Source organism: Microtus oregoni, unplaced genomic scaffold (assembly GCF_018167655.1).
Source record: "Microtus oregoni isolate MIOR12 unplaced genomic scaffold, Mior012 000025F_ref0000491, whole genome shotgun sequence".
Lineage (NCBI taxonomy): Eukaryota > Metazoa > Chordata > Mammalia > Rodentia > Cricetidae > Microtus > Microtus oregoni.
In genome coordinates, this window is record NW_024543084.1 from 19,487,157 (window position 1) to 19,501,478 (window position 14,322).

At 43.4% G+C, this 14,322-nt stretch overlaps 1 protein-coding gene across 2 annotated transcripts in view; it reads left to right on the top strand.

Moving 5' to 3' along the window:
• Cntrl (centriolin) overlaps window positions 1-13,329 on the top strand; it is an 86,595-nt gene extending 73,266 nt beyond the window's left edge. The window contains exons 34-44 of one of the 2 annotated variants that reach the window (XM_041675291.1): window positions 2,906-3,063; window positions 4,243-4,316; window positions 5,829-6,017; window positions 6,422-6,647; window positions 7,181-7,386; window positions 8,447-8,587; window positions 10,031-10,294; window positions 10,463-10,525; window positions 11,030-11,236; window positions 12,507-12,576; window positions 12,873-13,329. In XM_041675291.1, the coding sequence (XP_041531225.1) occupies window positions 2,906-3,063; window positions 4,243-4,316; window positions 5,829-6,017; window positions 6,422-6,647; window positions 7,181-7,386; window positions 8,447-8,587; window positions 10,031-10,294; window positions 10,463-10,525; window positions 11,030-11,236; window positions 12,507-12,560 (1,582 nt within the window). In that variant the 3' untranslated portion in view covers window positions 12,561-12,576; window positions 12,873-13,329. Of the gene's footprint in view, window positions 1-2,905; window positions 3,064-4,242; window positions 4,317-5,828; window positions 6,018-6,421; window positions 6,648-7,168; window positions 7,387-8,446; window positions 8,588-10,030; window positions 10,295-10,462; window positions 10,526-11,029; window positions 11,237-12,506; window positions 12,577-12,872 lie in introns of both variants that reach the window. The other variant, XM_041675292.1, reaches the window with a different exon arrangement.
• The last annotated feature ends 993 nt before the right edge of the window (window positions 13,330-14,322 follow it).

A 14,322-nucleotide genomic window follows, 5' to 3' on the forward strand; every position in this document is an offset into this window, starting at 1 on the left:
CTTACCCCCTCTCTGAGGAGTGGATGGGGCTGGGAGGAGGTGAGGGAGTGGGAACTGGGATTGGTATGTAAAATGAAGAAAGCTAGCTTCTTTTCTTTTTAAAATAAAATAAAATAAACAAGCAATCTGGCCTGGGGTTGGAGGTAGAGTGGTTATTTTCAAGCATGAGGACTTGAGTTCAGTCCCCAGAGCCCATGTGAACGCAGAACCATACACTCATAGTCCCAGCACAGGGAGGTCTCTGAAGCTCACAGGCCACCCTAGCCTGCATGAGCTCTAGGCACTAAGAGACCCTGCCTCCAAAAGAAAAAGGCGAGCAGCTCTAAACACCGAAGGGTGTCCTCTGAAACACACACACACACACTCTCTTTTGCTGGAAACAAATGCAAAGGAACAATTTCTTCATTTCTGTAAGAGACAAATTGTTCTCAGATTGATCTACATATTGAAAACAATTGCAGTCAAAATCCCAGTAAGCATTTTTTTTTTTTTTTTTTTTTTTTTGGTTTTTCGAGACAGGGTTTCTCTGTGGCTTTGGAGCTCGTCCTGGAACTAGCTCTGTAGACCAGGCTGGCCTCGAACTCACAGAGATCCGCCTGCCTCTGCCTCCCGAGTGCTGGGATTAAAGGCGTGCGCCACCACCGCCCGGCCTCCCAGTAAGCATTTTTTCCTTCCTTTTTTAGAAATTCAAAATTTGGTTCTGAAACTTATAAGGAAAGCAAAAAACCAACAATTCATAGAATTCTTTAGACAGCAGTCGGGAGGCAGAGGCAGGTGAATTTCTGAGTTTGAGGCCAGCCTGATCTACAGAGTGAGTTCCAGGACAGGCTCCAAAAAGGTACAGAGAAACCCTGTCTCAAAAAAAGGCTAGAGAGATGGCTCAACAGTTTAAACCATTTACTGCTCTCCCAGGTTCTGAGTTCAATTTTTGCCACCTACATGGTCGCATATAACCATAAGTATCTCTGGTTACAGGCATTGTGACACTCCCTTCTGGCCACTTGAGTACTAGGCATGCATGTAGTGCACAGACATGCATGCAGGCTGAACTTAGTCACATAAGCCAGCAAAATGGCTCAGTGGGTAACAATTCTTGTTGCCAAGCCTGGGATAACCTGTGTTTAATTCCCTGAGTTCACAAAATAGAAGAATACAACTCCTTAAGTTGTCATTTTATCTCCACACATGCAACATGGCATGTGCATACCCCTCTCCAACTGAATAAATACTTGTAAAGAAAGTGAGCCATAAATATAAAAATTAAATATAAAACTTAAGAGAAAACAAGCCCTTTGTGACTTCAAGTAGGACAAAAATTTTCTTATCTAGGCACCAAAAACATGATCCATATAAAAACAGTAAAGCACAGTGGTGGGGAGATGGCTCAGTGAGGACCTGAGTTCCAGGTACCAGAACTCTGTAGGAAGGAGGAGAGAAGGCAAGACCCCATGGGCCTACTGGCTTAGCTCATTTAGCCAAAAGAGTGAGTTCCGGGTTCAGAGAGCTACTATATCATTTCATGCATGCCTGTACAGGTAAACATATCTTACACACAAATGCTTACACATATACACAAAAGTAGATAAGTAAAACAGGACATTTAATGCTGACAGGAAGGCACAGATGCTCTGATAACCTGAGATAAACCCTGGAACCCACATAAAAGGCCGATGCTGGGGTTGTGCATTGGGAATCCCAGCACTGTTGTAGAGAGATGGGAGGCAGAGATAGGAGGATCACCTGGAAGCCCACATGCCAGCCAACCTGGAGAACCCACCATAGCAGAAACATGACAAGAAACCACAGCAGGGAGAAAGGAAACCAGCTCCTGGAGGCTGTGTTCTGGCCTGCGCTCAGACGCATGCACAGTAGTAGTAAATGACCTTATTAAAAACTGGACATCCGGGCGGTGGTGGCGCACGCCTTTAATCCCAGCACTCGGGAGGCAGAGGCAGGCGGATCTCTGTGAGTTCGAGACCAGCCTGGTCTACAGAGCTAGTTCCAGGACAGGCTCCAAAACCACAGAGAAACCCTGTCTCGAAAAACCAAAAAAAAAAAAAAAAAAAAAAAAAAACTGGACATGCAAGCCGGGTGTGATGGCACGCACCTTTAATCCCAGCACTTGGGAGATAGGAGCAGGTGGAAATCCATGAGTCCAAGCCAGCTTAGTCTACAGAGCTAGTTTCCAGGACAGCCAGAGCTACATAGAAAGATCCTTTCTCAAAAAAAATAAATAAATAAAAATAAAAACAAGGCATTTAAAAGATCTCTCCAAAAGACACTTTTGAAAGTAATAAAAATACATGACAAGAGTTAGGAGAAAAATCTTCTCAACCATGTGTGTAATGAAAGACTTACTTGTGCAAAATATTTATTATAAAGAGCCTTCAAAACTTAATAGAAAATAACTTAGTTTTTTAAATGGGCTAAATAAAGATTTGAACATATATTTTCATAGAAGCTACATGATGGAAAAGAAGCACATGAAAAAACACTAAGTATCATTCATCACTAGGGACACCCAACTTAAAACCACAGTGAGATACACACTTGCTAGAGTGGCTGCAGTAACAGGCAAACCCTGTGATACAAATTGTACAAATAGTGTATTTCCTGCTTTTTCACTTGCTGACGAGTTTGCAGTCTGTGTTTATCACTCAGTTTTATTTTGTTTTGTTTTGGGAATTTTGAATGTCACATGTAAAACTTAGTGAACCTTTTTTTTTTTAATTTCCTGTTTGGAATGCTGGTGAGGTGTCTTTCGGAAATGAGTTCTGGCATCCTATATTCCAGGCCTCATCCTCATCCCGACTTCCTACTGTGCACTATGGAGGGTGGCACTGCCCCTCAGTCGGCCTCGTGTGTGCGTATTTTCTGTTTAACAGTCTGGTTTGTTCCATGGTAGAGTTCTAGCAGCTTCTGAAGAAAGCAACAGAACAGAGCAGTCAACCCTAGGGAAGCTGGAACTGCGTGTCAGAGAGCTGCAGCAGGAGCTGGAGCACCTGAGCCAAGACAAGCTAGCCCTTCACAGCGACATTTCCATGGTGCAGCAGCAGCTCCAAGGTAAGGGATAGACTACAGACTCATGACTCCGCAGCCCGCAGCTTGCCCCTAAGAGAAGTAAGTGATGCACAATGGGGCATGGGGTTTCTTTCTAAAGTTCAATTATGGATTTGATTGTACCACTCTATAAATATACCAGGTCTAGATCATATACTTTTAAGACACACATGATACATGGATTTTATTGTAAGCTGTTTTTTAAAATGTAATTTATGTTCCTTAGGGAACAGTTTAGAATTAGAACAAAAAATTATATAAAAATTACTTTTGGGCCAGTGAGGTGGCTCAATAGGTAAAAAGCACTTGGCATCAAGCCTGACAACCTGAACTTCAAGCTCACAATACAAGGAGAGAACTGACTCCCAGATGTTAACCTCTGTCCTCCACATTGCTGCATGGCTCATGCTCATACTCACTTGCACAAATACACAATAGGTTGACATCACTCCTCACGCCATAACTCTATGTGTGTGTGTGCGTGCACCCAAATAGTAGAAATGTCTCTTACTGCCAAATGTTTTTGTTCATTTATTTAGGAGAAATGGCTAAGTATTTATAGCTATTAAGCATTTATTATGTTCTAGTCATGGTGTATGTACTGTCTCATTTTTAATCCATGTGACAAAACTAGATCTGGTGACACACACAGCACTCATTAGACTGAAGCACGAGGAACATTAAGGTTAAAACCAACTGGGCTGCATAATGAGACACTGTTTCAAAAGCAAACAAAACCTTTGTAGCATTTTTGACATAGAAAGCAGTATTTTATCCATTATCTGTTTATAGGTAATGATACTGAGGCTTAATTTCTTGCAGTTTACTAAAGATCGCAGAGCTAGTAATAGATACCAATTTTATCTATGCATTGTCTTCATGAAAGAGTCCGCCAGGTTTACATTTCCAGAAGTAATGTGCAGTACACCCATTTTTAAACCACTAATTTAACCAACATTATTATCTAAGTGTTTATGAATTCCTTGAAACATGAAAATATGGAAATCTTTGAAAACCCCTACCTAGGTTGTATATGTCTTTTGCCCTTTAATAAGGTAATGTAGCATTGTCATTGTTTTAACAGAAATAAATATAAATTTAGTTCTGATGAAATTTGAGGAGGGTCAAGTGAAAAACTGTATGCATATGTATAAATAACATTTTATGAAAATGTTTCTGTAGATAAACGGGAAGCCATAAACTCGCTACAGGAGGAACTAGATAATACCCAAGACCATTTGAACGTAGCAAAGCAGGTAAGGTTCACAAATATAATTGACTTCTTTCAGCTGGCACTACAGCACTGTATGCCCCTTACACGGCACCTTAGGGCCCCATACGCAACACCATATAGTCTCTTAAACAGCTCCATCGGGCCACCTGCACAGCTCCATAGGGCCATCTACACAGCTCCATAAGGCTATCTACCTACACAGCACTGCCTTCAAATAAGGCTTTGGTCCTGGGATGGTTCTCTGGTCTGTGTTAGCACTTGGTTCAAGTTGACCCAAAGCTAGGAAGAAGTAGGGTAGTAGTTAGACCAGAGTCAAACAGCAGTTCCTAGAAGCCTCTACCAGGACATGGGGACCTATGGCACAAGTGCTCTCCCCACTCCCATGAGACTGCTCACAGAACTGCGGAGCAGGTGTCAATTGGAGCCATCCATCCAGTCAGGAGCCGACTAGTGCAGCTTGTGACCCTTTGCTTCTGATGACCTTGGTCACTCAGTGTCAGCCTGTGAGAGCAGGACTACATACAGTTTAGGGTTCAGAGGGCTTCAAGAAATTAGATGAAACATTAAATTCTTTTCTTTTACCTTTAGAATTCTGTGTTTCGAAAACATAAAACTTCTAAGACAATTTTTTGTTGTTGTTGGGGGGTATTCAAGACAGGATTTTTCTCTGTTGCTTTCAAGCCTGTACTGGAACAAGCTCTGTAGACCAGAACTGGCCTCAAACTCACAGAAATCCACCTGCCTTTGCCTCCCGAGTGCTGGGATTGAGGCCTGGCTCAAAAATCTTTTTTGTTTTTATTTTATGTGCATCGGTGTTTTGCCTACATGTGTGTCTGTTAGATCTCCCTGGAACTGGGATTACAGTTGTGAGCTGCTATGTGGGTACTGGGAATTGAACCTGGGTCCTCTGAAAGAACAGCCATTTCTCTTAACCACTGAGCCATCTCTCCAGCCCTCAAAAAAAAAAATCTTTGCATGTCAGATTCTTAAATTTTTTCTGTGTTAAAAATAAAGCTAACTCGCTGGGCAGTGGTGGCGCACGCCTTTAATCCCAGCACTCGGGAGGCAGAGGCAGGTGGATCTCTGTGAGTTCGAGACCAGCCTGGTCTACAAGAGCTAGTTCCAGGACAGGCTCCAAAACCACAGAGAAACCCTGTATCGAAAAAACCAATAAATAAATAAATATAAATAAAGCTAACTCTTTCAAATTTGTTCTAAGTTTTGAACCTGTCTAAAGATTTCAGATAGTAACAAAAGGATTAGCCCTCGTTTCTAGTTTCTCTTGGTCTTCCTAGCAGTTCTGAGGTTTTTGCAGAGTGCTGTTTATCCCCATCTTGTTGACAGGGCAACTGAAGCTTTAGTGAGGTTTGCCATCCCTTGCCATCTTCCTTGTGAAGTAGGCACTGAGAGAAGGCAAGCCGGGGGTTAACTCTGAGTTCTGGGCACTTCTCTGTTAAGTTTGCTGAGAGTAAAGGATGTGGTCACCTTAGGAAGTGGCTTTGTAAAGAGTTCTAATGTGTACTTTCGTTTAAAGGACCTGCTCCACACCACCCAGCGCCAGAATGCTCTGCTCAGTGAACAGGGGCAGCTGCAGAAGGACATCAGCAAATGGATTGCCAGGTTTGAGAACTGCCAGAAAGAGACAGAGACTAAAGAACAGCAACTTCAGGAACTTCAGAATGAAATCAGAGAGAGCAAGCTCCAGCTAGACCAGCAAGAAGCGGTACTGCACAGAAAAGGGGGTGTTCTGCATTTCATGAGAGCTTCGTGCCTCCCACCTCCTAACCCAAGATCAGACCGCCCTGTGTGCATCTCCTGGGTGACTGACTCTGATTAGTCTTAAGTTATGGACTGTTCAGTCTCAGGCATTGGTCCAGTAAAGATCTTAATGGCCACATGCTAATAAATTAGCACCTTGCATCCTCTTCTCATGGTGGCCAGGTGGCTTTCCAGACCCTGCTTCATCTTATAAAGGCACTGGCAATTGTTCTCGCTGTCTGTCTGTCTGTCTCTGCCTCCCCTCTCCCCTTGCAGACTTCTCTCTCCTTTGTTTTGAACTGGAATCTCTCTGAGGATCATTGGGGACACTTATTTCTATATGACTGACTAAGGTGATTTTCTATTCAGATGTTTCAAAAACTCCAGAAGGAAAGAGAAAGTGAGGAACAGAAGCTAGAGGCTGGTAAAGTGACCCTGATACAGCAGCAAGAGCAGCTGGAGAAGGAGCTGACAGAGCAGAAACTCAAACTGGAGCAGCTGCTCACAGACGTGTCGGCAGCCGAAGGACGCCTCAGGACCCTGCAGGAAGAGGAGCGGTGCAGTGAGAGCCTGGAGAAGACGCTATCCCAGGCCAGTAAGTACCCTGCAGGGATGTTCTGTTCATCTTGTGAAGTATGTGGAAAGACTCAGACCCTGGCCTGAAGGAGGCTGAAGGAGAGCAGCAGCCCTGTGAGAGATGGCTGAGGCCATAGGGAGGTCGGGGAATTTGTCCTTTTGGTGAGGCTTGACCCTAAAACTGGCCAAAGTGTCTCTTCATGCCCTTCTTCATCATCCAGGAAGATGAGTGGGAAAATAGGAAGTTAGACTCTCAAGGGCAAGGTTTTGGGAGCTGTGCACCTGGGGTGGATTTGACCCCAGCTGTTCAGAAATACAGTATCAGCACTGAAGGTTGAGTATAGGGATCCATTCTGGAATCAGTTTGCTTTCTTGGTGAGCCTTTCTTGAGCCCATGGAGTGAGTTGGGGCAGGCTTGTAAAACCAGGTACTAGAGGGAAACAGCAGAGTAGGTAACACCACTGTAAGACAACCTGTCCATGAGGTAGAAAGCTCTGCCCACAGCTGCTCCAGGGCCTCTGGCTAAACCTACTAAACATGCTTACATTCCAGAACAGGAGCTTTCAGAACGGGAACAGAAGCTAATGGAGAAGTCAAGTGAGCTGTTGGCCCTGCAGAAAGAGGCAGACGCTATGAGGGCAGATTTCAGCCTACTGCGAAATCAGTTCTTAACAGAAAGGAAAAAGGCAGAGAAGCAGGTGGCTGGCCTAAAGGAAGCATTGAAGATACAGCAGAACCAACTAGAGAAAAACCTTCTAGTGAGTATTTGCTACCCTGGAAGTCTAGAGTAACAATCGGTTTACATTGAATTGACATAGACATTTTACTTATCCACTGCTTCACTGGAGAGAAAATAAATTACTCATCAACCCAGGTCCTAACCCAATGGTAATTATTGGTGTATTTAATCCTAACTTATTATTGAAGCACAAGGTGAGTTTTTTTCTGAGACTTGGTCATTAGCCCCAGAGCAGCTCTGGCTGCCAGCAGGGGGCCATCCTGTGGACAGTATCAGCACACCACAGAGCTGTGCACTGTGTTCAGCCCACTGTGGGCTGCCAGGTGTTGGGTTGGTAGGAACCTTTGTATAGCTGCATTCTGCCCTTTTTGGTCAACACTGGCTTTTATCAGATATACAAAAATCAGGAAGTACGATGTACCACGCTTTTACCCTTGAACAAGGTGTGTTGGTTGGAGGAGGGATAATTACATCACTGAGAGCAATGAGCACAGTGGATTTCTGAAGAATGGGTACTCCCTGCTCAGGGAGTAGTGGAATCTGCTGTCTGAAAGGAATCTGGATGCATTTCCCAGACGGCGTGTGCTTACACCTAGGACTAGACAAGGTGATGGAATTTAGATGTCTGAAATTTAATCTGGGCACAGTGGCACACACCTTTAATCCCAGCACTCAGAACCAGAGGCCAAAGATCTCTGAGTTTGAGGTCAGCCTAGTCTTACATGGTAGGTTCTATGTCAGCCAGAGCTACATAGTGGCTACATACCCTGTTCACAAATACATAAGTAAATAAAATAACCCACACATACACATTACCCATGATGATATTGTTACCATTTCACAGATAATTAAAATGGACTGGGAAGGGGGAAGTAACTTGTCAGAGATAGTGCTAAAGATCCGAGGTTCAAACTTTGGGATTCTCCCGGCCACACTACACCTGCCTCCAGAACGCAGATAGACTTAGCTCCATTCTGCAGCTGTAGAAACGGAGGTGGTTACAACGCTAGTGAGTGTGGAAGCCAGTAACTACAACTGCCCATAAGTGACTACAAAGAATTTGCCTCCCTCTGTGCTAGGAGCAAAAACAGGAGAAGAGCTGCATGCAAAAGGAAATGGCCACAATTGAACTGGTAGCCCAGGACAACCATGAGCGGGCCAAACGCCTCATGAAGGAGCTCAGCCAGATGCAGCATGAGTACCTGGAGCTCAAGAAACAGGTATTCACCCCCAAAGCCCACCTGGCCAGCCTGGGCCACCATGTGGGCCTATTACACCCCTCCCCAGGGCTCAGGCAGGCTTTATATGTTGCATGTGGGAGTTGTGAAAAGTTTATTGTTAAGAATATTCCATAAGTTAAATCTTTTACAGCACTAAAATTTAGACGTTCACTTAAGGAAAAGGTATTGGTTAAAAATATACTTCTAAAATTATTTTCAGTTAGCTTTTTTTAAAATGACATTTATTTATTTGTGTTGTGTGTGAGTGCATCCCACACACACACTATGGCAAGCATGTGGAGGTCAGAAGACTTGAGGGAGCCAGTTCTCTCCTTTCTACTGGTCCTAGGGGTTCCACTCAGGTTGGAAGGCTTTAACTTTACCTGCTGAGCCAGCTCTACTAACTGTTTTAAAAAATAGGTGTGCAGGCACAGGCTCCTAAGTGTGCAGGTCCATGCATGTGTGGAGTTGGAGTACACCTTGGGTATCATTGTCAGGAAACCCAGCCCTGTCTCTTTAGACAGGGTTCCTTGTCCTGGAGCTCACCTATTAGACTACACTGGCGGGGCAGGAACCCCAAGGAGGCCCTGCCTCCACTTCTCCAGCACTAGGATTACACGTGTCCCTATGCTCAACATTATATGAGCTCTGAGTATTGAGCTCAAGTTTTCATGCTTGCAAGCCAAGTACTTTATTGACTGAGCAATACCTCCCTCCACCCCTCAACTTTTTATGGTGTGTGTGTGTATGTGTGCACACGCGTGCACTGATGTGTGTAATTTACATGTGTACACATACAGCTGAAAGCCAGAGATCAAACTCAGGTGTCATTCCTCAGAAGACATCCACCTTGCTATCTTTAGAGTTTCTATTGCTGTGATAAACACCATGACCAAGAGCAACTTGGGGAGGAAAGGGTTTATTTTACCCTACAACTCTCAGGTCACACTCCATCACAGAGGGAAGTCAGGCAGAAACTGAAATGGGCCACAGAAGAACACTACTTACTGTATGTTGTTAGGGTATTGTGTGGTCTGTGTGTGGTATTAGGGTATTGTGTGGTAGGTGTGTGCACACGTGTGGTATTAGGGTATTGTGTGACATATGTGTGCATGTGTGGTATTAGGGTAACAAATAGTCTGGATATGGGTGTTGCTTACACTTAGTGGTTCATGTAGAAGACAGAAGAACCCTTGGTGTCTTCCTCTAATTGCTCTTACTGACTTGAGACGGGGCTCTCATTGAACCAGAAGCTCACTAGTTAGCCAAGCTGGCCAAGGAGTTCCAAAGACTGACCTGTCTCTGCCTCCCCACCTTGCCCAGTCTGTGTGTCCTTATACTTGCAAAGCAAGCACTTTACTAATGAGCTAGTCCCGTATCTGTAGATCCTTCAATATAAGACACATTAAGCAGCCTGGTGTTTGACTCCAATTCATTCTTTAGATGGCAAACCAAAAAGACTTGGAGAGAAGGCAAATGGAAATCAGTGATGCAATGAGGACACTTAAGTCTGAAGTGAAAGACGAAATCAGAACCAGTCTGAAGAATCTCAACCAGTTTCTTCCAGAACTACCAGCAGATCTAGCAGCTATTTTGGAAAGAAACGAAAACTTAGGAGAGCTGGAAAGCTTGAAAGAGAACTTTCCATTTACCACGAATGAGAGACTTTTTGAAGAAAAATCTAACTTTTCCCAAGTTCACATCATGGTAAAGTTTGTCCTGCTCTTCTCTGGGCTTCACAGAGTGATAGTTTGGTTCCCACCTCCCCCAGGAAAGCTAAAAGCAGATTTTGGGGTGCCAGGGTAGGAGGGAAAGATGGTAGGCTCCCACTCGTGTCAGTTGGTGACTCATTGATCTCTTTCCTTTCTGAAAAAGGATGAACACTGGCGTGGAGAAGCACTCCGTGAGAGACTGCGCCACCGTGAAGATCGACTCAAGGTTGCTTCTTTAAAGAAATTACAAATAGCCAATATGAGATAGTTGGCACTTGGCAGGAGTGAAGAAGCGTTCCCATGTCCACATACTGCTCAGTCCACTCTTTTGCAGCACTCAAGAGGTTTAAAGATCACATTGTATAAGTTCAGAGAAGCTGACATCACACAGTAGTAAACAGCTATCAATAAAAAAAAAAACATTTGAATTCTAGGGCCTTGGATATATAGCTCAGTGGTACATACTTGCCTAGCATATACAAGGGTACTCGGTCCAGTCCACAATTCTGATGTGCAGTTGTGTTCTTTAAGCTATAAAATGCATCCATGGGACAACTATAGGATGGCCTTGAACTTGGGGTTCTCCTGCCTCAGCTCCCCAGTGCAAGGACTAAAATGCCCGCCCTCATTCCTGTTTATTGAAGTCAGACTTGCTTATCAAAGATGAAGCTGAGTAATGGTTCAGATGTATTTCTTTTGTATAAACCCCGTATCTGGTAACACTTTTCAGGCTCAACTTCGACACTGTATGTCTAAGCAAGCAGAAGTGTTAATCAAAGGGAAGCGGCAGACAGAGGGCACCTTACACAGTCTGAGGAGACAAGTTGATGCTTTAGGAGAACTGGTCACCAGTACCTCTGTAGATTCAACGTCATCACCTAGTCTGTCTCATCTAGAATCATCCCTTGTGGAGGACTCCCAACTTGGACAAAGTCAGGTAAGAAGGACACTCTTAAAGAGTCTAGTGTCATCTACTTAAAAACGTTGGGGTTGGTGATCCAAGACATGGGATCTAATGTCACTGTCAATTGTCTTGGAAATCTCTGGGAAAGTTTACCTAGTCGTTTTGCACCTATGCTGGTGGCTTAGTCAGTGAACTAGAACTGGATAGGATGACCCAGGAGAAATGCAGTCAGTTTGTCTGTGTCCTTGACTTCTAGATTTCCTTATTTTCTACTTGATCAATGTAGAACTTAGACCTTCAGTGCTGGAGAGATGGCTCAGCAGCTAAGAGCACTGGCTGCTCTTCCAGAGGATCTGGACTAAGTTCCCAGCACTCACATGGTGGCTCTCAATCATCTCTTGTTACTCTAGTTCCAGAGGACCCAACACCCTTTTCTCCACAAGCACCAGACACCCAAATAGTGCAGATATTTACATGCAGGCAAAAAAGCTGTAACACATTTTTAGAAGTAAAAACTTTGACCTGTGAGGTCAAGTCTGGGTTTCCCTGGGTTTTAGGTGGTGCCCAATTCTCAAAAGACATTTGAATGCAGACCTCTTCATTGTCTACTATAAACTCTGGATCTCACAAGGGTTTCTGTGTGGGACTTAATAACCATTTAACAAGAATATAAAGTAACTCATGGAACAGGCCAACAGTAGCACATTATTGATGAGCAGAAAATGGCTTCCATTTCCAGGCTCAACATGCTAAACACAGTACAATCAACATCCCATTTAATTTTTACATCCTGGAAGGTACATTTTGTCCCTTTATGTAGGTAAGGTACTATATAAAATGGTAGATGACAGGTAAGGATATAGCAAAGGACAAATCAGGACATACAGGCTAACCTACCTTTACCAGAAAGCAGTGTGTCCCAAGTGTAAAACACAAGGAATGTCCAAGGACAGTTGCTTCTTTAATTGGCCTAAGGAGGGCAAATAGCTTATGAGTCACAAAACTAATGAGCAGCAGGACTGAGACTTTAGTAAGATTACCTTAACACCTGTAGTGGAGACAAGTCAGGTAAAGGCCCTCCAGAACTTAATGGACTCAGTTAAGTGCTTAGTAAGAACCTGAGGCTGTGGTACAAAAAAATACATGAGCTTTGAAGGGCTCTACATAAGAGGTACAGGTGAGTTGTAGGCACTGTTTCAGTCTGGGGCTGTCTGTCATCTGGGCCAGTGAGAGATGAAGCCTTGAATTGGGCTGGGGTTGGGGGCTGGCTTCTGTGCTTAAAACTGTTTTTCATTTTTCTCAGAGCTCCTTCCAAGTTCTGCAAGGTCCGTTAGAACCACACAGTTACCACCGCTGAGTTTCCTGCTTGCAGGGTATGTTAACAGTCCTGCATTTAACTGGAAGATTTGTTAAGTGTGGCAGCTCCAGGAAAGAACTAGTCACCTTTTAGTATTTCGTAAAGTTTATCTTACAACATTTTGGGGCTAGAAACTGGGCTTAATGGTAGAGCCCTGGCCTAGCACATATACATCCCCAGATTCAGTCCCCGTCACTACAGAATAGGTTCCAGAGGTCCTTCAGCAAGCTACTTTAGCAGTCATCACACCAACCATATTCTCTACAGCCTTGTCCTGCTAAAGAGGGTTAATTCTGCTTCTTCTTACTGTAGGAAAAGAAGCCTCAGCCGAGGTCAGGAATATGGTCTTGTGTGAGCTTAAGAGGGAACAACTACTCTCCTACCTCACTTTCTACTTGGAATGTCAATATATTACCAAGATCCTGTGAATCAAAGACTCTGAGAATGCATTGTAGTTCGTGTTTGTACTGTTTACACTGAAGTTTTTGTAAATTACATGTACCTGTGGGACTAGATGCATAAAGTCTAAACCAGAATATTTTTCTCCCCCAGCCTTGGAAAGTTTTTGTTCCTCCTGAGTCCATAACTGGTATGCCTAGTTACCATGAAAAAAAAGAATGTACTAGGAGCCCCAAGGCTTAATAAGTTATTTTCAGATTCTGGCCAAAATTATTTTTAATATGAAAATAAACGGTACAGCCAACTTGGGTCTGTTGTTTGACATTTCACAAGAGCATTCTTTGGTAAGTCATCAGGTTATGACAATGACATCTTCCAACCTTTTTCACATCTTTACCTGATCTTCTTAGCAGTGAGTGTTTCCTTCTTCAGAAGTCTCCATCGGGAAACTGCTGCACTTAAGACTGCTTTTCTTTAGCCTACTAAAATAGTAATTCTCTGGTGGAAAACATCAAGACTGTATTCTGGAGACTCAGCTCTGGTGATAAATGTCTATCAGTCAACCTTTAAGCACTCTAACAGCTCAACTGTGATCGCTACATCTCTTTAGAAATGACCAACCAACCCTGTCAAAGCTGTGTGGCTCTAACCATCCTAATGATGTTGGTGACTGGACAGCCTTTGAGCCATAGTCAGCACTGCCCAACAGCCCCTCACAATAAGGAATATATATTCTCATTAAGCTGTCTGGCTACAGTTGAACCATTAAGATGCGGAGTAAATACAATTATAACAGAGATAATGGGAGTCACACCTTACTTACTTACTGCACAGTATGTTCCAGAAGGCATGTATTTCCAACATATATCTTCTGTATTCCTGTTCTTTCACTTTACATCTTTGCAAAATGCTTAAAGGCATGGGCTAATCACAATTATGGACAAGGTCTGGGAACAGTTTTCTGGGCCTGGACCAAGTAACTGTCATATGAGTCCTTCATCTCTACTACCATATAAGTAGGAATGGGAACTATCTGGATTTTGTTTTGTTTTTCTGTTTATGGTGAAGGATCTTAAACCATCTATTTCTTTTAAGGCCACATTTAAAACAGACGTACAGGCAAAAAAAAAAAAAATGTCTCAATAAGCTTATTGAGAAAGTGAGGTAACAAATGTATGAACCAAAACACCTGATTTCAAAAATGCCCTTCCACAGATGTAAGTCAATGGCGTAATGCTTGCCTTGTATGTGCAAAGTCCTAGGTTTGATCCACTGCATACACCAAAAACTTGCCAGTTCCAAAAGGACATCTTTCTAAAGAAACCTTGTATAACCTTTTACTAGTACAATGTGACCACCACTG